At 41.3% G+C, this 26,165-nt stretch overlaps 1 protein-coding gene across 6 annotated transcripts in view; it reads right to left on the bottom strand.

Moving 5' to 3' along the window:
* Positions 1–26,165, bottom strand: part of SLIT2 (slit guidance ligand 2) — a 244,603-nt gene that overhangs the window by 52,926 nt on the left and 165,512 nt on the right. For 4 of the 6 annotated variants that reach the window (XM_081924339.1, XM_081924337.1, XM_081924340.1 and 1 more), the window contains exons 10-17: positions 14,941–15,012; positions 14,181–14,252; positions 12,828–12,899; positions 9,242–9,385; positions 8,934–9,097; positions 8,122–8,145; positions 2,954–3,104; positions 646–720 (exon numbers count right to left, since the gene is read on the bottom strand). In XM_081924339.1, coding sequence (XP_081780465.1) covers positions 646–720; positions 2,954–3,104; positions 8,122–8,145; positions 8,934–9,097; positions 9,242–9,385; positions 12,828–12,899; positions 14,181–14,252; positions 14,941–15,012 — 774 coding nt within the window. The remainder of the gene's footprint in view (positions 1–645; positions 721–2,953; positions 3,105–8,121; positions 8,146–8,933; positions 9,098–9,241; positions 9,386–12,827; positions 12,900–14,180; positions 14,253–14,940; positions 15,013–26,165) is intronic. The other 2 variants (XM_081924338.1, XM_081924341.1) reach the window with 1 other exon arrangement.

Raw genomic sequence — 26,165 nt, forward strand, 5'->3', positions numbered from 1 at the left:
TTTGGAGGGGAAAAAGTGTGTCCTATAGAGCGAAAAATACGGTAAATTAGCGTGCATTGTGGGTTCTTGCGCATGGGACAAACCTGGCATCATATGAGCATTAAGCGATTATCCCTTTCTTCTCCCTAGCATATGGAAATTTTGCAATCAAGGATACAAAATACTTTAGCAACTATATGAAACGGGAAAATTTCAACAAGCCTTCCTTCAGTATGACAGTAGGATTTTTGTTATCTTCAACATACTAAGCTGCCTTACACCAAGCCAGATCACTGGTCCTATCTAGTCCTATTTTGTCTACTCTGTTGAGCAGTGGCTATAAGAATCTCAGTCTGCTACCTGAGATCCTTTCAGCTGTAAAAGCCAGAGACCGAACATGGAACCTTGCACATGAAAATGTAGGCTCTACCAGTGAGCAATGGCTTCTCCTTCCCCTTTTGACTGTGCAAATAAACTGGCAGGGATAAAAGAAGAGAAAGAGAGTATGACTGAAACACTGGCAAAAATGAGCACACACGTTCCACAATGAATACCACTGACTGGGACATTCTACTGCTTTGGGCTCCTGCAAGAATACTTTATACTTTTTTCTTAAATTATTGCACCAAGGCCACCTACATAAGGCAGGTTGGCAGATAAGCTTACATTTTACGTAGTTGAGGAAGCTTCTTAAAGATCCCTGTGGCCTCCAACACTGTAAATTCATTGTTGTTGAGTCGCCTGTAGAAGGAGTAGCAAGACATAAATTTAGGTTATTGTGACTTGTTTCGTGAAGGTGCGTAAGTGCCAGCAACGACACCAATTCACAGGCAGGAATGGAAGAGGAGCACCACTTGACTGCAGGATAAGGGGAATTTTGTGCACTGTCCAGACAAAAAGAACAGTCACCAATAGTTGTTGGAAAATATGGATCAATTGCAGATGCTTCGTGCATTAAGTGTAGTTAACAATAATAAACGCTGCAAGTTTATATGAGGAAAGGCCTACAAATTCTAACACACATTGTCAACACATAAAATTTCATACATAGTACAAGAATATGTACTCTTACAGAATATATACGGTGAAAAAGTGAAAAATATATACATTGATAGGCTATTGTGTGCATGCACCAATCAACACTGGCCTTGTGCATATTGCCAAACATCACTTGGTAAAAAGGTAAAGGTATCCCTGCCCGTACGGGCCAGTCGTGTCCAACTCTAGGGTTGCGTGCTCATTTCGCTCTAGAGGCTGTGAGCCAGCGCCATCCGAAGACACTTCCAGGTCACGTGGCCAGCGTGATGAAGCTGCAGCTGGCGAGCCAGCACCAGTGCAGCACACGGAAACGCTATAAAGCGGTACCTATTTATCTACTTGCACTTGCACTACTTGCACTACAGAGTGCTCTCGAACTGCTAAGTGGGCAGGAGCTGGGACCGAATGACGGGAGCTCACCCCGCTGCGGGGATTCGAACCGCCGACCATACGATCGGCAAGTCCTAGGCACCGAGGCTTTACCCACAGCGCTACCCGCGTCCCTGTGAACATCACTTGGAGATGACGCATATCACCCTGGCAATACGTGAAGCTAGTACAGTCCTTCTTGCATTTATATGAACATATAAAACAACCAGCAGTTATAAACGTACAGATTATATATCTATCCATTCCTGCATGTTCTCAGCAGGTCTATTTCCTTAACGCACAGTCTGTTTCAGCATAATTAGAATAAATCGCAGCAGCACACAAGCTGCGGCATAACAGCACTAATTTTTGGTGTAATCTATAAGCATCCATTTCTAAATCTGTAACTCAAGCATGAAAGGCTCCATTAACCTCATTTAGAGTTAGAAGCAAGCAGGATTGCACACTAGGAAAAAATAATTACAATAAATGTAAATGTGGAGGGGGGGTGGATGCAAGCAGCTGTAATTCGGAGCTTTAGCAATAGGCCGTTTTTCAATTGCAGATATGAAGTTCCACAAAGGCATTATTACCTGTTCAGGCTGATATTATATTTGGCACATAGCTCCCTGCTTTATTGCAGTCTGAATCGCATAGTGCAATCCATCAGACAAGCTGATAGCTTGTCTTTCTATTTGTGGAAGGGACTTTAGGTCCCTTTCAACTGCATTTTTTCCCCCATCCCTATTTTTCAGAGTAAGGATGGGAATCATCAATATTCTTAGAACCAGTGGGAAGTGGAGGAAATACTTATCTAGGTAGCTCCAAATGAAACACAGTGGAACAAGGAAGTGATTGATTATCTCATCTAGGAGTCACCTGTTGTACGGTACATAGATCACAGACAACAGAGTACCCAACACAAGGGGCGTTCTGTCCTAGAATCAGCAATTATTGTTGAAGACATAGCAATAATGAAGGCTCACCTGGCGCCTTCATTATATATCTTCAGTGCCAGTCAAAAACATTGCTCTTCTCCCAGGCGTTTGGCTAAGTAAACAATCTATGGCCTTTTAAACCTGTTGGACAGGTTACTGGTTGTTGTTGCTTTGTTACTATGCTGTGTATCTTTGTGCTTTTATATTGTAAACTGCCCTGTGATCCTTCAATCATCATCATCAATCATCATCAATGAAGAATACTGGACATTCTGATTACTCACTGCGCTTGAACCAATTATATTTTGCACAATACTATACTGTGTAATAGTTGAGAGGTGGGTGTACTTAGTTCAAAGTCGGTAAAAATAGACTGCTTTTGCTGTGGAGAGAACTGTAAAGCAATAACGTGCCAACATTTTGTATGGTTTTCTACACTGATATTTGAATTTCTTTTTCTTTGCCTTTGCTAAATGTTGTAAAGCAAATGTTGTAAAACTTAATACAATTGAAAAGTCATGAACTGGAAGGATCTGTGACATTCCAAAAAGGGATAAAGGAAGAGCAGTATTAACTGATATTATCACCGCTGATATTCATCCAGCACACTGTTGTGAGCTCAAACTTACAGTTCTGCTGTATACTGAGGAATATGGTCAGGAATCTTGCTGAGCTTTTGATTGGAGCAGTCAACAGTTGTTCCTTCACAACGGCATTTTTCAGGACAAGCCAGGTCTGCAAAGCAATCTCCGCTTAGTTTGGATCTGTAATCTTCGGTGCCTGAGGATAAGCAGAATAAAAATACAGGTACTAAATTCATCAAGGTGCTGGGATTATTTTCTCGTAGGGAAAAAATAAGAGAGAGAAAAGGGACAGACCCGCAGTACAGACAAATGGGCAATTTGGGGAAAGTTTTATGGTAATGAAGAAACAGTAAGGTTTAAAAGTGGGTTAAATTTCAGAGGGCTTGAAATTTGCTGGGGGGGACGGGACATGTGGTAGGATAACATTAACCGCTTGAGCTTTTCACAGCTGTAGTTTCTGCTGATTAAGTTGTCAGCCAATCCATTCCATTTTACAGTTAAAAACATAAAGCAGTGCTAATTCTTGTTAAATATATCTTATTCCCCCAGTTTCAGGATTAAGTAAATCTTTGTATTCCATTTCATTACCCTCCTTTATTCTTCTATTTCACTGGCCACAGCCCGCCTACGTAATCTCAGAACCATAAAATTTAAAGCCTTGTTTTTCTTCTTCAATTTTTAAAAAGTGTGTAATCCTGATTTAAGCCTCAGCAGCCTGCTATGCTGTAGAAAGCTGCGTGACGTTCCATGGTGCTTGACAGAACCATGTTTTACTCATACCTCGCAACCACATGGTTAGATCAAGCACAACAGAAAATCTCGCTAAGTTATCACAACTTCATCCGCTTAGACCAAGGAGCAGAAGCAATGGGAGAAAGAGGAAAGAGCAGGAAAAAGTGTTGCAGTGGGAAACCGCTCAACATGGCAGGACATCCTTCGGACAGAATGCCCACGGTCACTGCAACATTGCTAAACTGGAAAAGACATAAAGTAGACTGTAGGGAGGGAGATCTCTTCGCCATTCTCCGTGATACAGAATGGAGATAGCATCCTTCACAAGTCAGGAAGAAACATCTATTAAGAAGTTGAGGGTAAGTGATGTGGGTGGAGGGGGGGTGGGACAAAGAAACTTAAATGACTGGTGAGCTCTTCTTGGACAAAGGGTGAAAAGACTGAGACTAGAAGTGGAAAGTGCATCAGGACTGGGAAGTGTACTGTTGTTTGGTCCACACACTGAACTCTACTTACAGCCCAAATGGTGAACTCCTGAAACAGGAAAGACAGCCAAGGAGGAAAGAAAGACAAGAGTGATCCCAATGGGAGGAAAAACCCCAACAAAAACAAAGCTCATCTTGCTTTTCCCAGCTAGGGTTTGGGTAATATCCTGCCTTCATCAAGGTCCATCTGAAATTCTCAATTTAAAGAAGTTGGATTTTATTCTACACTTCTTTGATTATATGATGCTTCGGCACTGTACTATATCAAAAAGAGTCAGAGTATAATTAATCTGAAGTGGTACAGTATAGCAAAAAGATACAGCAGACTATCTATTGAACAGTTATATAATATGTTCATTTTCATAGGCGAAAGCATTAAAATTCTTAAAATATATTTACTGAAAGATACGGTTGTTTGAGGGCACTTTCACAAACATTTGTTAAGTCGTTTCAGAAAAAAAAAACCTCCCCAGTTTGCTCAGCCATACCATGGTTTAGTGCGAACAAACATGCAGGCTCCCAGAGACAAGATTGTGGCTGATTCGCTCATCTGGATTTGGTGTTGCCATGCAGAACTGAGTTAAGCCATGGTTTACTGTTACATTCAGACCCAGGCTCCTGGTTATCTCCCTCAGACAAACTACAAACAGTAAGCTATAGATCAGACCTCGGGCTACACCTTGTGGTTTGTCTGGAGCAAGATAAACCATGAGCCCAAGTTTAGTAATACCTCGGGTTACAGACACTTCAGGTTGCGTTTTTTTGGGTTATGGACCGCCGAAACCCGGAAGTACCGGAACGGGTTACTTCCAGGTTTTGGCGGTTGCGCATGTGCAGAAGCACTAAATCGCATTTTGCGCATGCGCAGAAGTGTCAAATCACAACCCGCGCGTGAGCAGACGCAACACTGCAGGTTGTGAATGCTGCGGGTTGCGAACGTGCATCCCACACGGATCACGTTCGCAACCCAAGCGTCCACTGTAAAATTAAGCTAAATTATGGGTTAGCTCGCAACAGCAGGGGGAGAAGCAGAGAGGCTACAATCTACTCCTCGAGAGCCTGCATTTTTGCTCAATTCACCAAACAATGGTTTGGCTCAGTGTCACATAAGAACTAAGAAAAACTTACTCCTGGCTTATTCATTTTCTAGCTCAATGGTCTACAGTTTTCAAACATTATTTAAGGATGAAGTACTTTTTGTGCAGATTTGAATTATATGATTAATAATTCTAATCCACAGGGAGAGCTTTGCTTCTGGATGTCTTCATCAAATGCCGCAGAAGTATGTTTGATTCTGTACTGATTTTTAAAAAGAAGACTGAAAGCTAAATAACACTTATGCTTTGTCTTTATTTCCAAGAAAAGCGCTCTCTCTCTCTCTCTCTCTCTCTCTCTCTCTCTCTCTCTCTCTCTCTCTCTGGGGCTTGTCAACCTGGGAAGGCAGCCCATCTAGGAGAAGGAAAACACTGATCCTAAACCTCTACTGCCTTGTGTGATATATTCAGGAGGAAAAAGCTAAGGAATAAACCCTACACAAATCTGGAGTGAAGTCTCTCCTTCCAGCAACGCCTGCAGCCAAGCTGCGCCAAACATATTGCCCAGCACCTTCATACACACTTCCTAGGCTTGCGCCCCAGAGAGGTCCCGTCAGTGCTGCTAACACAGAAGTTTGACTTCACCCCTGGAGGCATATTCTGTTGTCTCTTGAGACAGGCGGATGTGAACAGTAACAATTGTCTCTCTTGATAAAGTCATAAAGCCCAAGAATCTCAATTTTAGGTAAAGGTAAAGGGACCCCTGACCATTAGGTCCAGTCGTGACTGACTCTGGGGTTGCGGCGCTCATCTCACTTTATTGGCCGAGGGAGCCAGCGTACAGCTTCCGGGTCATGTGGCCAGTATGACAAAGCTGCTTCTGGTGAACCAGAGCAGCGCACGAAAACGCCGTTTACCACCGGAGCGGTACCTATTTATCTACTTGCACTTTGACGTGCTTTCGAACTCCTAGGTTGGCAGGAGCTGGGATTGAGCAACAGGAGCTCACCCCATCGCGGGGATTCGAACCACCGACCTTCTGATCGGCAAGTCCTAGGCTCTGTGGTTTAACCCATAGCGCCACCCGCGTCCCTTTTAATCTCAATTTTAGTTGACTACTAAAATACGCTGGGCTTGCAGTGGGCTGTTGTGGAAGTGTTGCAACAACATCACACCACTGTTAGTGAAGTGGTATTCAGGCAGGAACTACCAGTCACCACCACTATGGAACAACTGAGGGGGTGGGAGAGAGATTCTAGCCCTTATCAAGCAGCTGCTGAGAGGCACTAGGGGAGATTTAGGGCACCTCGCCCAGGTGCAAGCATGTTTGAAGTATTCCATGCTGCTGGTTCAAAGGAAAATCTGGACACAGTGTGCAGAAAGCTGTATTTTTTATATAGGATGGGTCGGACTATGCCTACACTGTAAATGGCTTGCTAATGATGCTCAACATCCCTGAGTCCCATCAGGGAAAAGGGTGAGATTTGTTATTATATATTTAGAACAACACCAAACACTTTCTCTTTGCTAGAGAAAAAGCCTTAATCGCTTTTGATTTTGGAATTCAGGTAATCCAGTAGGTTTATCAAGTAACTGCCAATTTACATTCTTCAAGTTCTTTCCCTGATGCGTGGGACTTTGGCTATGTAGTGCGCTTTTTACATAATTTTCCCATTCCCAGTGTATGCAAATGTGGAAATGACTGCCATGCCGTTTAAAACATATAGTGTGTGAATCACTTCTCAAACCTGACTCCAACTGGTCCTTTCAAGCCAAGAATGGCAAAGACCAGCCCGTGTGCATTTTCTTCCCTCTGCCAGTGCACTACTAAAAGCCATAATACTCTTCACATCATCTCTCCAGCTAGAAGATAATGTAGGACATGACAGTAAAAGCAGCAAGTGTAAAATAAGCAAGCTTAAGTGGATAAGAGCCCAAACCAATCAATATGTTAGTCTGCTGAACGTTGTGGGCCAACCATATACCTGTAAGTGCTTCAAAGAACAAGTGTCATTGATTGCATACTCAATTACAACAACGTTTTTCCTTCCTCTAGAAAGTAAACTATAATTGGGTTTTGGTTTTTTCCTGGCAGTTCATGCACCTGCAGTTCAATCAAAAGCTTCATTAGACCTTTGAGCACTTTTGCTAATCAATTATATATCACCTGTAAGGGACATCCTATTGTAAACACATAACATAGTTGAATTTGTTCTTTCCCCTGTTAAGAAAGCACTGCACTTGTTTGTCAGCTGCAAGGGGTGGTTGGGGAAAAACGTGTTTCATATAACTAAAGCCAATCTCAATCATTCATGTGGAATACCTCAAGAGAATCAGCATTTAGTTTAAAGTGTGGTATAAATGTGCCAACTATTAAATCATTTTTTCTTCCGTCAAAAGTATTTTAACAGAAGACATATAAAGCCTTTGGGCGCCTTTGCAAAGACAATAGACATACTTTTGCTTGGCATTTTTTTGTGATTCACAAACACAGGGATCAAAGGTCATAGGTGAGCAAGCAACAGTTCAGATAGTCAGCAGGAAAGCAATAGTTTAGTGCATAAAAGGCAGGAAAGTATTGATTCTGAAAGGGTTTTTAGACTTCTATTAGCTCTTTGATCATAGCAGGACTCTCTTCATTTAAAAGCAGCACAGTAGCTACATTTAAAGAATAGAGTTGTTAACAGTAAACAGGAGAGGAAAAAGGGGGGAAGAGATCTCTAAAATCAGATGGTACTGAATAAATTCTGTGCTTATTTGTGAGTTGGATAGCAAAGAGCTGCATGCAAAGCTCATGTAGTGGGAAAACAAAACTACAAAACTATTACTATTATAAGAGGTTTTCAGCAGGGTTAAAATGCATGCACTAGTTCTTTAAATGTTAAAATGAAACTTTGTTTTTGGTGAGGGAGGAGGGAGTGGTACCTGCAGTTAGTCAGTTTTACTGCAGAGCCAAACCTACCTGGAATGAAATACTGTTCTTTAGCTAAATAAAAAAAGAGAAAAAAAATAGAATATGCACCTGAATGTCAGCAAGCAAAAAATTAATTCTATTAGACTGAGGATGGACTACAGGTAATTAAAGCTAACTGTGCAGGGTAGTGGTATTCGAATGAACTTCGGATACTAGTATGATTAGATATAAATGTATTTGCAGCCAATATCAGCAGCACTCTTCTGATATTTACACTAAGCTGTAGACTGTGAATTAACTGGAGAATACGAAATGCACCTGGAACAGCTGGAAACCAGATGACAGAGGTTAGGCTTTGGAAACATGTAAGTAGGAAATGGAATAAGATTAGAAAAAGCAAACAGTACATTTCAGCACGACATAAGCTTCCCTGTGTAATATGAATGTCATGTTTTCATATTCCGTGAGTAGATTCTGTTTTTAAGATTTAACTGGTATTCCAGATCTGTTTCATTTTTGATTTGCCCTTTGTTTTTTTGCGCAGCTGACAGAAAGGATACTTCAGAACTCTTATTATTTAATCAAAAAGCACAATTCATTCATATATTTTTAATGTCTTGCAGAGGTAGTAACAAGTGCGTTAACTGTAGGAATGTTTTCTGATCGAACAACTTCAGTCCAGAGTTGCTATGATTGCTGATTATTCAGTTGGGCACCAGGCTGTGGGTTTTTTTGTTGTTGTCGTTAAGGATGTCTGCAACTGCTGGTTTGTGGGAGTTGTGATGGGAGGGAGAGGGTGGTGGGGCGGTGGGGTTTTTTTGGAAGTGAAAGGAAAGTAGCAGCTGATCCAAGGAAATTACCTGAACAGCGAAATTTCTTGCTTTTGATTTGGCCAATCCTTTTGTTTGCCAGACGTCGGGGGCTGGTGCAGCGAGCACCACTGGTTTCAATAGGGTTTGTATGAAGATAATCCGCCAGCCACTTCAGATGGCAGTCACAAATAAAGGGGTTCTGAGCCAAATGCCTTTCACAAATAAAAAGAAAAGAGCGTTTTTACATGTTTGTGGTTGGTCTCTGCAGCTCCCAAAGTTTTCCAGGTCTATTTGGGAACAGAAACCAAAAAAAAGCTTGAAGCACATAACAACAAATGGACAATTGCAATACATACAGGGTCTGAATGGCCCGTAGTGGAGAAAAGGTGCCCTTTGCAATGGTTTGAAGTTTGTTATCGTACAAAGAGAGGAGGTTCAAGTTGTGCAGGTCTTGGAAAGCATCCACACGCAGGCAATTTATCTTGTTAGCATTTAATAATCTGTGAAACAAAAGGCAATTGGAAAACAGGGTTAAGAGTTTGCTGTTTATAGACAAACTTTATTTTTGTAACCTTACTTTCTAGAATTTCATGCAACTTCTTCATTTATTTAAGAGGATTTATATACTGCTTAGTCATCAAAACCTTCAAGCAGTTTACATAAAACAATATACAATACAGTGGTACCTTGGGTTATATATGCTTCAGGTTACATACGCTTCAGGTTACAGGCTCCACTAACCCAGAAATAGTGCTTCAGGTTAAGAACTTTGCTTCAGGATGAGAACAGAAATCGTGTGGCGGCAGCGCGGCGGCAGCAGGAGGCCCCATTAGCTAAAGTGGTGCTTCAGGTTAAGAACAGTTTCAGGTTAAGTACGGACCTCCGGAAAGAATTAAGTACTTAACCTGAGGTACCACTGTATACGTTAAAATACCAAAATAAATAAATCAGATTTAGAAAATAAGTTGACCATTCCACCCCCAATATAAAATCAGCAGTTTTAAGCCAATACATAATAAAATAAAATTGCATGTCAAAATTACTTGTGCCACCTGTATGCAATGCATTCAGTGAACTACTTAGTTCCTTAAGATACTATTTCAGCATCAAGTGTGCACTGAATGTACACAGTTAGGTTTAAACTGAAAGTGAATATATTGGCAAAGGAAAGAAGAAAGCTGTTGGATGTGTTTGACCTTGGTTAGTATTATGAGAACAAGTGTCAAGCTAGTGTCCTCCTTTCTGGTATAGCTGAAAGGAGGAAATCAGATACTCCTGCTTCCATTTTAGATTAACCACAAATTGCAGCGTGATCCAAACCCTAAATTATGGTTAATCTTAACTATGGTTAGTTGAAATTGAGTCAGTTTCATAAACTGAAGTTGGCTTGTTTCAACCAAACATGGGATTAACTACAATTTAGGGTTCAGACAACATGCCAAGCTACAGAGTTAATGACAAATGGACACAGAAGCTTTTATAAACCTTGGTGTATACATAGGAAGGAGGGAAGCAGCAGCAGTAGTAACAGGCTTTATCTCTGTGTGTGAACCAGCATTTTCCATTTTAAATTACATGATTCCCTAACGAAATTTGACTGATTAACCACTCTTCGACTGAAATCTTATGCCCATTTTCCCGGGAATAAGTCTCATTGACCTCAGTCGCACTTACTTCTAAAGGAGCCATATGTAGGATTGCATCGTTAAATGTTGAAGTGGTTTAAATACAACTCTATGATGGGGTTTCTTTTGCTTTGAATGTTGTCAGTGTTTCTTAATGTCCAGTTGTACAAATTTTAAGTCTAGGTTCATTACTAATGGGTAATTTTAACTTGCATACACTGAAATACTTTAACATGGAATCGACATATGCAAATTAATGTAAAATATGTTAATTAAGTAATTTTATTTATTTTAGTTCTGTAGGATAGATAGCAACTTTCTCCTTTTCCAAATTACACATTTAAAGTACAAAATGGGAGTCCAAAAGGGGTCAAGTATTTATAACTGCTTCCAACTGGGACTTCACCTAATTTTTATATTTGCTTTGAAACTACTGCATTCAGTAAATTTGAAGAGATAACGAGACACATAACCATCTTCTCAAATTTCACTGCTGCTTGAAACCTTTTGTTTCGCTGGCTGCTGCTTTCCCTCCTCCTGTGCCCTCATAGTTCTCAGTCTCACTTGTCCACACTGCCATTCATTCTAGTGTACTGTGGTGACCCACAAAATTTCGTTTACAAATATCCATCATTCATTGCATCGGATTGTGGCCCTGCCAACATACTCATGTGGAGGGATTAAATGGTCACGTGTGGTCAAATGAAACCAAGAGCCATGAGCACAAAGAAGAATGAAAAAGGCAATGAGGATCATATGGAAACTACATTGGTGTTTTTGCACCAAGTGCTGAAAATTGTGTACACTTTGTCTCTCTCATGCCACAGAAAACTAAGTAAATATTTTCAGCTGAACCCAAATACCTTCCAACTCAATGGACCCATTTTAGCTGGCTTGGAATGAATGGATGAATTACAGTGGTACCTTTGGTTACGAACTTAATCCGTTCTGGAAATCAGTTCTCAACTTGAAACTGTTCTTGTGTTAGATCGTTTTTATTAATTTTCCAATAAAAGACATCCAATTAACATATCAAATCATAATCCAATGAAAAGCTAAAATTAAAAAAGTCTAATTATCTTCCGAATTTTAATTATTCATTTTACGACTTCCCATAGTCTGAACCTTAATGCATGTCCAAATCTCAGTCCTGCCTCTCATCGATATTTCCATATTTCCACATCTCGATTTTAACTCTCGAAACCGTTCTTGACCTAAGGCGCGCTTTCGCTAATGGGGCCTCCCGCTGCGTGTGCCTCACATCCCGGGGCAAAGTTTGCAACCAGGAGACCTGCTTCTGGGTTAGTGGAGCTCGTAACCTGAAGCATTCGCAAGGAGGACGGTTCGTAAGCAGAGGTATTACTGTACGCCATGCAACTCAGGCAGATTAAATGATTCTATAGTCTGATGGATTTTTCGCAGCTAGCCGACCTAACCGGAAGCGTCCGTGACCAGGAGGAGGAGGAGTATCAGGAAGAATGGAATAAATTTAATTATTACTTAGTTAAATTTGTTAAGTTAAACTAACTGAAAATAGCTTGCAGATACTTAATGGGCTAAGGATTTTATTTATGTTAAGTGATGAATTAATATGTTTAATTCTAGAAGGTGAAGATCTAAGGATGTTAATGCTTAAGTTAAATTTTATAAAAATTGGGATTTGGAAAACCGTTAAAAGGACATGCAATGAAATTCAACCAAAGGGAAGCGAGGAAGTCACTTAACAAAGTTAATAACTGTAATTTTCAATAAGGCTATGATTTATGTATGTTTGTCTTGTGTGTTTGTTTGTTTGTTGGTTTATAATATTGTGAAAACTAATAAAAAAATTGGAAAAATAAATAAATGATTTTATATTCAAGTAAGCAAATCCATTTAAAATAGACTAGACAGGCTGAATATTAGTATCATAACAGCAAAAAGTAAACAGAATGGAATTGTCTTAATTTGAATTTCTAAAGCACACGCACATGTATTTATTAAATGCTACTAATCAAAGCAGGTGAAGATTCATGGTTAACATTCGAAAAACAAAAACAAAAGAGGCGACCAGAAAGCTACTGGAAGAAATAATAAAATAAAGGCTCTCCCTTTGTTTGTGAAGCAGCAGCAGAGGGAATACAGTGCATGAAAGTAATAAAAGCTCTTCATCTTCAAAAGGTTGGTATTCCCTTGCACAGAGCAGTTTGAAAAGGTAGATATGTTCCTAATAATAATAATCCATCCCAGTGAGCAAACCACTTTTAATGCAAAATTACAAAACAAAACCCTTCTCAGTGGATAAAATAAAACCAAATTTCAGCAGATAAATACTCACAACAACTGTAGAGAGAAAAGTCCTTCAAACAGGCCTTTGGGAAGTTCTGTGATTTTGTTTCCATAGAGAACACTGTAACAAATAATTCAAAAGGTGATTGATCGGAAGTTGAACAACAATGTATTCATCTAGAATTTCTTTAAAATTGTATGCCCCTGACAAAAGCACATCAAAGGATCCAGTGCTGGAATATTGAATTATATTTTAGATAGCATTAGAATACCTGACAGCTCTATCAAATCAAATGGCAATGGGTTGCATCCAGTCTGCCATGTTACACTGGTGCAACATGACTTCAATTTCCCCCTCCCCAATGTGCTCTGGAAGGTCCCCCCCAACCCTCCCAAACTGATTTTGAGGTTGCACAGGGAGCTAGAGGGGACAGTAAAGGAAGAGGAAGCTCTGTTGCATGAACAACACTACAATAGCTGCCAGCTGCCTAAAATCAGTAGCATTCGACTGTTCAATTTGATTTGCTTTAATAATGTGTATTCCCCTTTTCCAACAGCAAATGTTGAGTTCAAAGCAGCTCACAACAGCATTAAAAAACCCACACATTGCAATCATTATAATATTAAACACAGCAGCATATAGATAAAGCAAACAACAGCAATAAATTCATCAAAACAACGCCAGACCCATTGTTCTGCCCTGACACTGAGGTCCACCTCTGAGGTCCTTCTGGTGGTTCCCTCACTGCGAGAAGTGAAGTTGCAGGGCACCAGGTAGAGGGCCTTGTTGGTAGTGGCGCCTGCCCTGTGGATCGCCCTCCCGTCAGATGTCAAGGAAATAAACAAATATGTGACTTTTAGAAGTCATCTGAAGGCAACCTGGTACAGGGAAGTTTTTTAAGTTTGATGTTTTGCTGTGGTTTTATAAATTGTTGGAAACTGCCCAGAATGGCTGGAGCAACCCGGTCAGATGAGGATCATATAAGTAATACATTTTTATTATATTATGAATTCAGACTGCAAGCATATTGGTAGCCAAGGAAGATCCTTTCAAATCACTTGTACAGTTCCTGTAGGTTCTTATGCACAGCAGTCTTGCTGCCATGTTCTGAACTAGCAGTAGCTTCTCCATCATCTTCAAGGGCAGTCCCAGAAAGAGCAGAGTATAGTAATCTAATGGGGAGGTTATCTGACCATGTCTTCACTGTGGCCAGGCGAACTCTGCCCAGAAACAACTGCAGCTGGCAAACCAAACAATGCTGCCAAAAGTACACACCTGTTCCTTCAAGAGGAGTGCAATCCTGTTTAGAGTCTAATTCCCGGACACAAGAATAACGTTTTGTTCCCTCACTGCAATTCGGGGGATTTTGCCTTTCTTTTGAAAGACAGTGGTGGTACTTACAGTGAATTTAGTGAGCGTAGACCCTGAAATGAATCTGGTGCAGCCTCTGAGATCTGATTGTTGCTCAGATCACTGCAATGAGAAACGAGATTGCTATGACGTGTTATGATCCGTGAAAGGGACGAACAGCGATTTACTTCAACTCTGTAAGGCGCAGTTAACAAATTTAATCTGAAAACACTTTTTGCAATTAACTTTTAATATGTTTTTTAAGAACAACAACACAAAGTTCAGTTCCCATCATCCAGAAATAGTGGCTTAAATCAGGGATGGGAATCTGTGGCTCTAACTCCCATCAGCCTTGGCCAGAATCATCAATATTCAACAAGAAATGGTAGAAGTTGTAGTCCAGAAAATTCTGAAAATCCCTCATCCCTCACTTTAATTCTGGCAATAACCTGAAGCTTTAATGCATTTTGTATATTTGGGGAGGGGGCAACTAGATTAGCACAGGCACTGAATATTATGCTATCAATGACATTGCGCTGCCATGCTCTGCTTCAAAAATTATTCTGTTAACGGCAAGCACAATTTATATATTCATGTCAATTTGTATTAATAGGTTGGCATAAGTGTCAGTTATTAGCATGACAAAGGAGCTATGTAGACTCAACAATCAGACACAGCCATATCAACCAATCTGTCAGCTGTCAAACATTTTTTAAGCACCCATAAACTGACAGAAGGTATTTTGTATAAACCATGACCTGTTTTTCATCCATATGTTTTTTATGTAAGTTCCAAAATATTTCTCACTTACATTCTTCTAAGTTTTTTATATGGCGAGAAAGCTCCAGGGGGGATGACCTTGATTGAATTTTGTTCCAGCCGTCTAGCAAAGAAAAACAACAAAGAATGCTATTGAAGACCCTAAAAACGACACAAGAGGGCAATCCAAAATATGTACAATTTATGTTTGTATCAATGAGAAGGAATGCCTTTTAAAAACATAGGTAATTTTTTTTCTACTATAGTGAAAGATAATGCCATGGGAATCAAGGGTCAGCAATTGTTTTCATTTTTTAAAAAAATTAAGAAACCCACCTTCTGTCACTTTGACATGCAGGGTAGTGACAATTTAAATTAAGCACTAATCTAATTTTACATGTGCTGCATATCTGAAATATTTTATGTTATATCCAGTAGAAGGTTGCTTACCAGGGGGATTCGGTTTTTCATAGAAGACTGGAGTAAAAGGTTCAAGCAAGAAGCAAGTCAAACACTCTTTAAAAAGTCATTTTCCAACTAACATTTCTTAAATTCCTTATATGCATTAAACCTATATTTATGAATAATGAAATTTGAAACAAAACTGAAACTTTTCCTCCCAAATAATAGGATTGCAATTTCTTTCTACAAAATCAGAGATGAGAAATGCCCTTAAAATTGCTCCTAAGGGTAGAGGAACTCCTGAAAAGACTGGAGGGGCAGTGGGGCTTTGTTTATGCTGCTCTGTCTCCCTGCCTAATAGCTGATGTGTAGGGTAGCGCAGCAGCCGCTTTCCAGAGCATTCTACAGCTTCCTGCTAGACCCAGAGCGTCAATGCTGGTTGTGGATATTTTTTTGTATGGATTGAAGAGATAGCAGCAGAGAGGGTGTTTAAAGGGTGCTCCCCCAATTTATGCGATTTCACTTATGCACACAGGGGCCTGGAATGTAACTCCTGCGTAAGTGGGGAATCTTTCCATCCAGCTGACAGTGCCAATGTTCAGGTGTCATGAACAAAGCAATGGGAGCAAGCCAAAAGGAGCCACATCAAGTCTCGGCTGTTGCCCCTCTCACATGGCTGAGAGGAGGGAACCACCAGAAGCTATTGCTTAATCACATTTTGCCTAGGCTAACAAACTGTGCTTAACATTGAAATTGATTTGGTTGAAACAAGCCATCTTGGAACAATTGCAAACACGCAATAGATAATGTTGATCACAGTTCTCTGGTTCAGAGCCAGTGTGGTGTAGTGGTTAAGATTAGTCTCGTAATCTGGGGAACCGGGTTCGCGTCTCCGCTCCTCCACATGCAGCTGCTGGGTGACCTTGGGCTAGTCACACTTCTCTGAAGTCTCTCAGCCCCACTCACCTCACAGAGTGTTTGTTGTGGGGGAGGAAGGGAAAGGAGAATGTTAGCCACTTTGAGATTCATTAAAGGAAGTGAAAGGCGGGATATCAAATCCAAACTCTTCAGATGAAATGACAAACTGTGATTAAGCAATAGCTTCCAAACCTTTCCTCCTGGCCGTGCGGGACAAGGTGGGGGTACACATGAGCCTCGCTCCGGTTCAGTGAGATGGTGCTAAGCTATGGTTAGCATGACACCTGAACACAACAACTATCTCCATCGCAGTGTAAGTACACACTGTGGGGCAGATACAAAGGCATCTAGGTGGCAGCACTCTCCTTCATGGCTGCTCTTTGCTCGGTCTCGCTAAGTTAAGATGCCTACAATAGTTTCTCATCCCATACCCAACACTCCTAATTTAAACCCTTTTAAATTTAATTAGGGACGTGGGTGGCGCTGTGGGTAAAACCACAGTGCCTAGGGCTTGTCGATCGCATGGTCGGCGGTTCGAATCCCCGCGGCGGGGTGAGCTCCCGTCGTTCGGTCCCAGCTCCTGCCCACCTAGCAGTTCGAAAGCACCCCTAAGTGCAAGTAGATAAATAGGTACCGCTTTATAGTGGGAAGGTAAATGGCTTTTCCGTGTGCTGCGCTGGTGCTGGCTTGCCAGAGCAGCCTCGTCACGCTGGCCACGTGACCCGGAAGTGTCTCCAGACAGCGCTGGCCCCCGGCCTCTTAAGTGAGATGGGCGCACAACCCTAGAGTCGGACACGACTGGCCCGTATGGGCAGGGGTACCTTTACCTTTACCTTTTAAAATTTAATTAAGTTAGAATTCTTTCCCGGATGTGAAATATCATTGATTCCTAGATGAGATGCAGAATGGTCTAACTGCAAAATTGGAGATGTGCTTGGAACAGTTTGCCTTTAAGAACATGGCAAATGTGCTTGTTTAGATGGAATCAATCTATTGAACAACATAACTGACTGATGGACAGTTCATAAGGTAACTTCTAGCTACATGGCCAAAAATGTCCATCACCAGAGATGAGGGTGCATAATTCTTTGGCAAAGTTGGCTTTAGTTAATGGAGAATACCTTCTTGAAAGAGAATTTCTTTCTTGAAAGAGACTGGATTCTTCTAACAACTGAAGAGTTTATTCCAAAAAATATTAAGATAATAATAGAAAAAGGTTTAGATACATTAGAAGCAGTAAACTAGCTAGGAAGACAGTTGGACCTTTGGGTGACATGGGAGTCAAAAGTGAGCTAAATATGGGAAAGGAGATTGCAGATGAACTGAATTAATTCATCACCTTTCCTCACTGAGGAAGATGTAGATCACTGAGCTTGAACTTTCTCAGGAAAGGTGGGAGTTAAAGGTGAGCAATGAGGTCACCAAATTTGCTGATGACACCAAATTATTGAAAAGAACAAAAAGGAGATTTCAAGGAGTTCCAAAAGGATCTCTCCAAACTGGGGCAATGGTCAATCAAACGGAAAATGAAATTTAGTGCAAGCAAGTGCAAAGTAGCAAAATGTTCTTTAACTTCATATATACATATGGTCTGAACTGATGATGGCTGACCAGAGATCTTGGAGTCACAGTGTACAGCTCAATGAAAATGTTGACCCAGTGTGTGGTGGCAGATGTGAAAAAAGCAACTTCCATATTAGGAATCTTTAGAAAAGGGATTGATAAGTGTCAGTATCTTAAAGCCCTTATGCAAATCTATGATGTGACTGAAGTTCAAAGTTCAGAAAAGGAAACTCAAATGATGGTTGGGTTTTCCTTTATGGTGAAAAGTTACAAAATTTTGGGCTTTCTAAGTTTGAAAATTTTGCTTGTATATGAACATGACAGATTCAGAAAACATTGTGTAGTGAATGGGGTTAGAGAGATGTTTTTCTCCCTCTCAAAATTCTAGAACCATAGGATATCCAATGAAGATGTAGGTTGGGAGATTCAAAATATTCAAATAGGAAGGATTTGACTCTGTGCAAAGTTAAACTACGGAATTAGCTACAAAATGTAGTGAGGATTATGCAGATTAATTGTGGGTGGGAGTAAATCCAGGGCTGGTGCAAGACATTTTGGCAACTGAGGCAAACCACAAAGTGGTTCCTGCCAGGGAAGAATTGAAATTGAAATACTTTATTGTCACTTGTACAACTTGTATACAGTGAGATTATACAAGCACCCCCCACTCAGCTCTCTTAGTCTTAATTCACCTCGTTTACTGACGCACACCCACCAAACCCAAAAGTCAGTTTCCCTGTTGTTATCTTTTCATTCAGCAGTCTAACAGCCCACGGATAAAAGCTGTTCTTCACCCTGTTGGTGCAACTAATCATGCTTCTATATCTTCTGCCTAAGGGCAGGAGATCAAGAAAGTGCCAGCCAGGGTGTGAATCATCCCTGAGAATTTTCCTCACTCTCCTGAGGCAACATTCGTCCATGATGTCATCCAGCGGATTCAAGGGATAGTCCATAATATCTTGTGCTGTATTTACCACCCTCTGTAGGCACTTCCTATCCGTTGATGTCAAACCAGTGTACCACACCGTGATGCAGTATGAAAGGGGTGAGTGAAGATCTACATCAGAAACAAGGGGGTAGTAAAGATCTATATTGGGAACAAGTGTGGTTGGAGACCAGCAGCAGCTTGTACACGCCAAGAGGCTGGTGGATTCAGCCTCCAAAGACTATACCACACTGGCAGCAACAACAGCAACAGCAGGTGATGCATTCCTTGGAGGCCAGATCTGCAGCTCCTATGGATTCCTCCATCCAAGACATTTGTATCACCTTGCCTCATGGTTGAGCCGGCCCTAGGTAAGGTTATATAAGCCATGATGGCTATATTCCAGAGAATGCTGAATATCCACCACCTTACCCTGGCTTTTGACACTTGAGATGAATATTTTAGTGATTGCTAGCTGTTTTAGATTGATGTTAGTGTTATGTACTGAAGTTCTCACCCTGGGCTAGCAAGGGGATACTGTAGATAGTTATGCAAATAAGGGATTGAAAGTGACGTTCAGCGATTGGATAGTTTTAGAAAGTTGTTACAGTAACGTTGTACTGGAGCTCTATATAAGCAGGCTGACTAAACCCTTCAGTTCAGTTCTGCCCTGGCCTGTGAATAAACAAGAGCTGTTTTGAAGAATCACTGTGTCGTCTGATATGTTCACCCACAACTTAACAGTTAGTGTTGTGTTCTAACGTTGCAACCCGTCCTGGGACCTTATGCTGGAGGTTGGGTAATAAATAAATAAATAAATAACAACATTGAATAGTATGTCTCTGAATACCAATTGCTAGGGATCATCAGCAGGAAAATGCTATTGCGTTCATCTCCCACTTTGGGGCTTCGCATAGGCATTTGGAAATCCATGGAGGGAACAGCATGCCAGACTAGATCTGATCCAGCAGAGATTCTTCTTATACTCTCATGAAATGTTTGTTTTTAATTTTATGTAAGCTGCCTTGAGCTGTGTAACGCCACGTAAAAAATGTTTTAAATTAAAAATATCTTAACAACTGTCTACGCTTATATGGGGCCATCATTATTATTATTATTACAGCGTATATGTGAAATCCTGTTCTGTTTAAAAGGCCCAAGTGTTACAAAATCAAATCAAATGAAAACCAGCGCAAAAGTAAAACCGAGTAATCCAAATGTAAGAGAAATGTAACTTAAAATAACCAGAAACAGCAATACAAACAATAAACCAGCTAGATAACCGAATGGAAAACGTTTAACAGACAAGCTTTAACTGGCAAAAAGACAAGGATTTTGTAAGATGGTCTTTCCTAGGCAGGGAATCCCAAAGAGTTAAATAGCGCTTCCCTAAATTGATGCCTTCAGGCTGTTGTGGGACTATAACTCTCTTCACCTGCATCAACATGGCCAATGGTCAGAGGTGATGGGAGTTGTAACGGACCATGGAGGGCAGCATGTTGGCTGTTCTGGACACAGAAACCCAGGGAGTGGGAGACCAGCCCTCTCAGACTGGAGAGCAGAAGCAATCCCTCAACTTCTTAATCCCAAAGCAATATGCTTTGACTGTACTAATCTGGTACCAGAGTCAAACGTAACCCAAGAAAGTGATTCAGAAAAATTACTGGACGGAAGGTATTATGCATAATAGAATTTTCAAGTATTTTTTCCCTCACCCTTGAGAACTTTCCTTTCTCGATAAAATAATATAGCTGCACATATGTCAATGCAGGGTACAAAACCCAAAAAAACTATGTTTGATCATGTGCTTCAAAGCAAATGTGGAGACTATCTACTTACAGGTATCCACATCACTTTACTGCATTGTTATGCACTGAAGAAACAAGGAACGCTGGACTTCCTCTCCTTGGCATCTAACTCTCCCCCACCCCCCCAAAACTACTGAAAACCAAAAATGCTGGATTCATGGGCAAGGAACTCTGTGAGAAAAGTCAGGTTTTTCTTAGCAAATCCCTGGGTAATGGCATACTCAGGTTTCAAATACAACAGGAACCTCAACCTCTACACTTCTACACCTGGGAATACAAGACACCCCACTCAAGCAAGGAAGGGGGGACCCATTCTGCAAACATGACTCCTGCACATCCCATCCACTTCCACAGGAAAAACTGTGTTGGGCAAATATTCTACTCAACAGACACATGCAATCTCTCTCTCTCTCTCTCTCTCTCTCTCTCTCTCTCTCTCTCTCTCTCTCTCTCTCTCTCTCTCTCTTGCACAGTAACATTGTATATTCTGGAGGGAGGAGCAATAGCCCATGAACCCTCAAATGAAGGTAATTTCCCAACATGCACAGGTGAAGGCAATGGAGATCACAGCTACCATTCTTGGGAAACTAGGAGAACGCTTCAATCTCCCAGGACATTCTATATAAGATCTCAAAGTAGCTGCCTTATTACAAAAGAATTTCAGAAATAGACTGGAAAGAGAAGTTGCTGAATTGCAACTTATCACCAAACTTAAAACCATGGAGAGACCTGGTCTGAATAGAGACACTGGATTCTTATCCCATTATACATGATAAAGCTATTTTCAGCCATCTCACCCCTTTGCTTTTTCCTGTAAGACCAACTGCAGTCCTTAACAGTCGTCAACAGGTTTACCACACCTATCAGCCAATCACCCATTCCCACCACCCTTCTGAACAATACCCTGCCCCACCCTTTCACTATATATAAGGGTCTGGTGACTTCTGTTTCAGTGTATCTGAAGAAGTGTGCATGCACACGAAAGCTCATACCAATAACAAACTTAGCTGGTCCTTAAGGTGCTACTGGAAGGAATTATTTTATTTATTTTATTTTGTTTCCACTCCTGTTATTGGTATTGCTGACTCTACCCCCACCTTCCTTGTCTTTCCAGCATCAGAGCCAAGACAAGGAGCCTGCCATAAGACAGCTGGAGAAACAAATCCAGTACAACCTCCTACATGGTATGGTTACAATACATTACATATCTGTGACCTACGCTTAAGAATTGAATGTTGCCACTGCTGACCTTGGAAGGACCCAGATAGCCCACCCAGAAGAGGATGTTCCCTACTCCCCATACAATGCAGATACTAAGTATGTGAATGTTACACCCAATAGTTGTCATGGATGTTGTCATAGTGTTTGCCAGTATTTCTGGATCTTATTTTTACTAGTTGTCCTGCACTCACTGAGCTCCTAAGTAAACGGGAGTGGGCTATTGATTTGGGTTTTTTTGTTCTTGTCTTCATCACGTATTTGGTGTTTTTATAGTGTAGTTTTATGCTGTGAACTGTCCTGAGATCTGTGGGTATACAAATTTAATAAATAACAACAACAACAACATGGGCAAAAACCAGAGAGGTTTCCAAAGCTGGTTGCAGGACATGGGTTCAAGCGAGCAAAGTCCACAACAAAGGGGTCAGCTGAAAGGCAAAGTCAGAGCAGTCCAAGGTTGGGGTCCATCAGTCATGTGGCAAAAGAGGACAAAAGAAAGAGGCAGGTCCAGGGAAGTCTGTGGTCAGCTTTGGGGTAGGCAGGAACTCAGAGAGCAAAGAGACAACAGTGCTGGTAGGTATATGTTGTTCTAGTACTTTTCTAGCCTGACACTGGGGTTTTTGAACTGGAACTGCTGTAATCACACCCCAAGCTCAGCTATCTTCTTAGAGAGGAGGGGCTTTCTTTCCAAGCAGGGGTTGGCAAGGTTTACTGGCCATGGGCCAGATCACTCCCAGAGAGATCGTCCGTGGGCCGGAATGGCGCAGTGTGATGCTGGAAATCGCTTCTGAGCATGTCCATGGCACCGGAAATTGCTTCTGCGCATGCCCAGACTGTTGGGATCACAGAATGCTGTGTGAGATAATAAGTCTGCAGGCTTGAGGTTGCTAGCTGATGCAACAGGCTGATGCAATCAGCCTGCAATGCTTTCTATGGAGGTGCTGGGTCAGTAATGTGCTGACAGTTGATTGGCTGTCATCGGTTTAAAAGGCAAACCTGTCCAGCAGTAAAGGTGGTGGTGTAGAAGAGTATGGTCAGAGAGAGAGTGAGTTAGAGGTCTTCCTATTTGCCTTAAGGTACAGCCAGGTACTCTGTTTGACTGTATGAACTGCTCGTGTCGATATTTCTGCCTGTAGATATTTGTATATATAGCTCACAATAAATATACTGCATTGAAGAACCTGGAACTCTGAGCATTTCTGCTAAAGTGCCGTGAAGAATTCGCGACACAGATGCCAAAACTGGACATGTGCAGACGCGATTTCTGATATCTGCGCATGCACAGACGTGATTTCCGGTGCCTCTTGGCAAGTCCTTGGTTTAGCGCAGTGCGCGGGGACTTACTGAGCGGGCGGCTCAGTTCAGGGGGGGCTCATGGGCCGGTAAAACGGTCTTCGTGGGCTGCATCCTGCCCATGGGCCACAAGTTGCTGACCCCTGTTCCAGAGAGACCTTTATTCCCAAGAAGTTATTGCATGTACTCAGGCTCTTCACCAGATGACCTCAGGCTTGGGACCTGTTTGCCTCCATGTCAGCAGCCACATCCTGGATGCGAACGCCCAGCTGCAGGGCCTTGTTGCAGGATCTTGGCTCCTCACTCCCTATGGACCCTGACTCTGGGCTTGGCTTAAGGCTGGGGCTCCTGGTCATTCTCTGATGCAGACTCCAACTGAGGGATGACACTAGTATATTCTTGGTTTCTACTATGCTACTGGAATTGCAGACACTCAATTGCATTGCACTGAAGTAGCTTTGCTTTTTATATTCACAAGAAGAAATCAAACTTCCTTAACACAGAAAACAAATATAAGCAATATAATCACAGGTGGTGATTATATATGGCAATAAAAATGCCTCACATCTTAGCTTATTTCCCATCTGCTGTTAGCGTAAATGGCAAAAAACAGATGTCAGCAAACGAAATAGATCTTAGCAAAGGAAATCACTGTAGCTCCTGAATCTAAAACGTTATGACAGATACTGACAAAATTTCTTACTATGCCTAATGACTGTCTTTTGACAAAGGAAGAGATCTCATGTTCTTCGTATGTTTTCCGAAGCCTTCAGGCTATTATACAAATCTACTCCAAAGCATTTGCATCAACTAAATATTGCTTATGATGTTACTTATAAAATAATATCATGAATTTTCTACTTACATCCTCAAAGTGCTGTTTGTAACTGCTGTTCTATATACTTGCCCCTTGACTGTTAAACAAGCCTGTCTGACAGTCTACTCAATATCTATGCTAGTGAATCTTTAAACATTGTCCTACAGCTTGACTAGTATTTAATATCTACACAAATTGTTCTATCAAGCAGTACCTCAAGGGACTGGTTGTTAATGACAAAAATGCCTCCAGTTGCATTTTATCAGCAAAAGCGATGAACACTGTCATCATGGAGTAACACAACAATAAATCATCTGTATTCAGAAGAAAGTTTCGCTCTAATGTGGAAGGTGCAGCTCATTTTCTGCCGCATAGGCAGTGGATTTCTATAACGTCTTTCAGGACTCTTGCTTTTGGATAACACGTGTCAGAAACCATAAAGAAAGGGCAGGCTACAGCCTGAACCAACTGAACTTAACTGAGAAACCAATTGAAAATCAATGAGGAAAAGAGTTGGGGAAGGAAAATCTAGTAAGGGAACACCTTAGGCAGAACTGAAGGCCATATTCTGTTGCCACTGACCATAGTAAAACCTCTAAGTAGTTTACAAGAAGTATTAAAATTAAAAACAGTTAAAAACTATCAAAACATTTAAAGGTAATAAAGATTAACAGTAAAATAAATTAAAACATCTCAACATATATGTGTCTGGATAGGCTTGCCTAAGCAAATACATTTTAAACAGGCACTGAAAAGTGTTTGTCGAAGTCGCTTGCCTGGTGTCAATAAGCAGGCAATTCCAAAGTTTAAGTCTTGCCTACACTTCGTCAGCACCACTACCCATCTCTTGGGCGGCTGACAAAAAAGACAACATTCAAAATACAATATATATAGTAATTAAAATAAACAATAAGAAATAAGAAAAAGCGTAAGTAGTTCACAGCTCAGATTAAAACCACACAAAGCCACAACTGCCCAAGATTAGTTCAAAGCACAATGAAAAATTATGGGTGAGGGGAAAAAGCCATCACCTGGCACCAGGAAGACCATAAGAGAAGGCCTCAACCTCTCTGGGGAGGTTGTTCCATGCCTCATCCAAAGTGGCCCTCACTCCGGAAACCCCCCATCTACTTGGTGGTTAGGCTTAGAAGAAAGGTCCCCAAGGAAGATCTGGATAGGAATTTGTTGGGGATGGCATAAGGTAACCGGGTCCCAAGGGATTTAAAGCTTGAAAACACACAACTTTAAATTGGGTCCAAAATCAGATTAGGGTGCAGTGCGGTTGATAACGCACAATGTGACCAAAATGCTCATTTAATAGTGCTGTGACCCTATTTTGAACCAACTGCAGTCTCCAGACCATTTTTAAAGCCAGTCAACAATACGACACATTGAAACAGTCTACATGGGAAGTTACCAAAGCATGAGTAAATTGTGGCTAAGCTTGTCTTCTCCAGATACAGTTGTAGCTGGAGTATCAGCCAGAGATGAAAAAGGCACTTCGAGCAACACAACAGACTGTGACAATGTTGGATCCAAAAGCACCCTCCAAATTGCAAAACTGACCCTTTATGGGGAGCGAAGCCCCTTATCGAAGAGGTTTCGTAACATCACCTGGATGGACAAAGCAATCATTGTCTTATACCCTGCCCTGTCTGACTTTGTTCACCTTCATCTAGTCAAAACCCCCAAATCTGCTTTGGAGATGTGCAAGTTTTCTCTGCACTCCGAGTTTTAACACCTCCTAGATCAGGCTTCCTCAAACTCGGCCCTCCAGATGTTTTTGGCCTACAATTCCCAGGATCCCTAGCTAGCAGGACCAGTGGTCAGGGATGGTGGGAATTGTAGTCTCAATTTGAGGAAGCCTGTCCTAGATGCAGAAACCGTGAGGGCTAGGTTTCTGGTGTTGTCACTGCTAAAACTTCCAACACAATGCTGAATCCCAGTGCTCATGTTTGGACTTGGTGAGTCGCTGGGAAAGGCCACACCATGATGGTAACACTTTTGTATCATGTGCGATTGTTAAACACATAGCACTGGTTAAAAACCCTCTAAGCTGATCTTAGACATCTTAATGGGATAGAGTACATAGTCAACTGTTTTATGGCTGTGGCCATCAGGACAAAGGTATCCAAGCATTCATTTTCAGCACATAATTCTGAACTTATTGAGCACCCAAGGTGGCTGACGTCATCGATGGGAGAAAACTTCTAAATATTTCACATATACTTATTGAAAAATTATAGCCCTTCTCATGATGTCTCAAAAACATTTACACAAACATATCCATTTGAATCCATTTCGGGGGGAAATGTAGTCTGTGCTGCTATATT

Source organism: Podarcis melisellensis (genome assembly GCF_964234715.1).
Source record: "Podarcis melisellensis genome assembly, chromosome: 9".
NCBI classification, from domain to species: Eukaryota; Metazoa; Chordata; class Lepidosauria; order Squamata; family Lacertidae; genus Podarcis; species Podarcis melisellensis.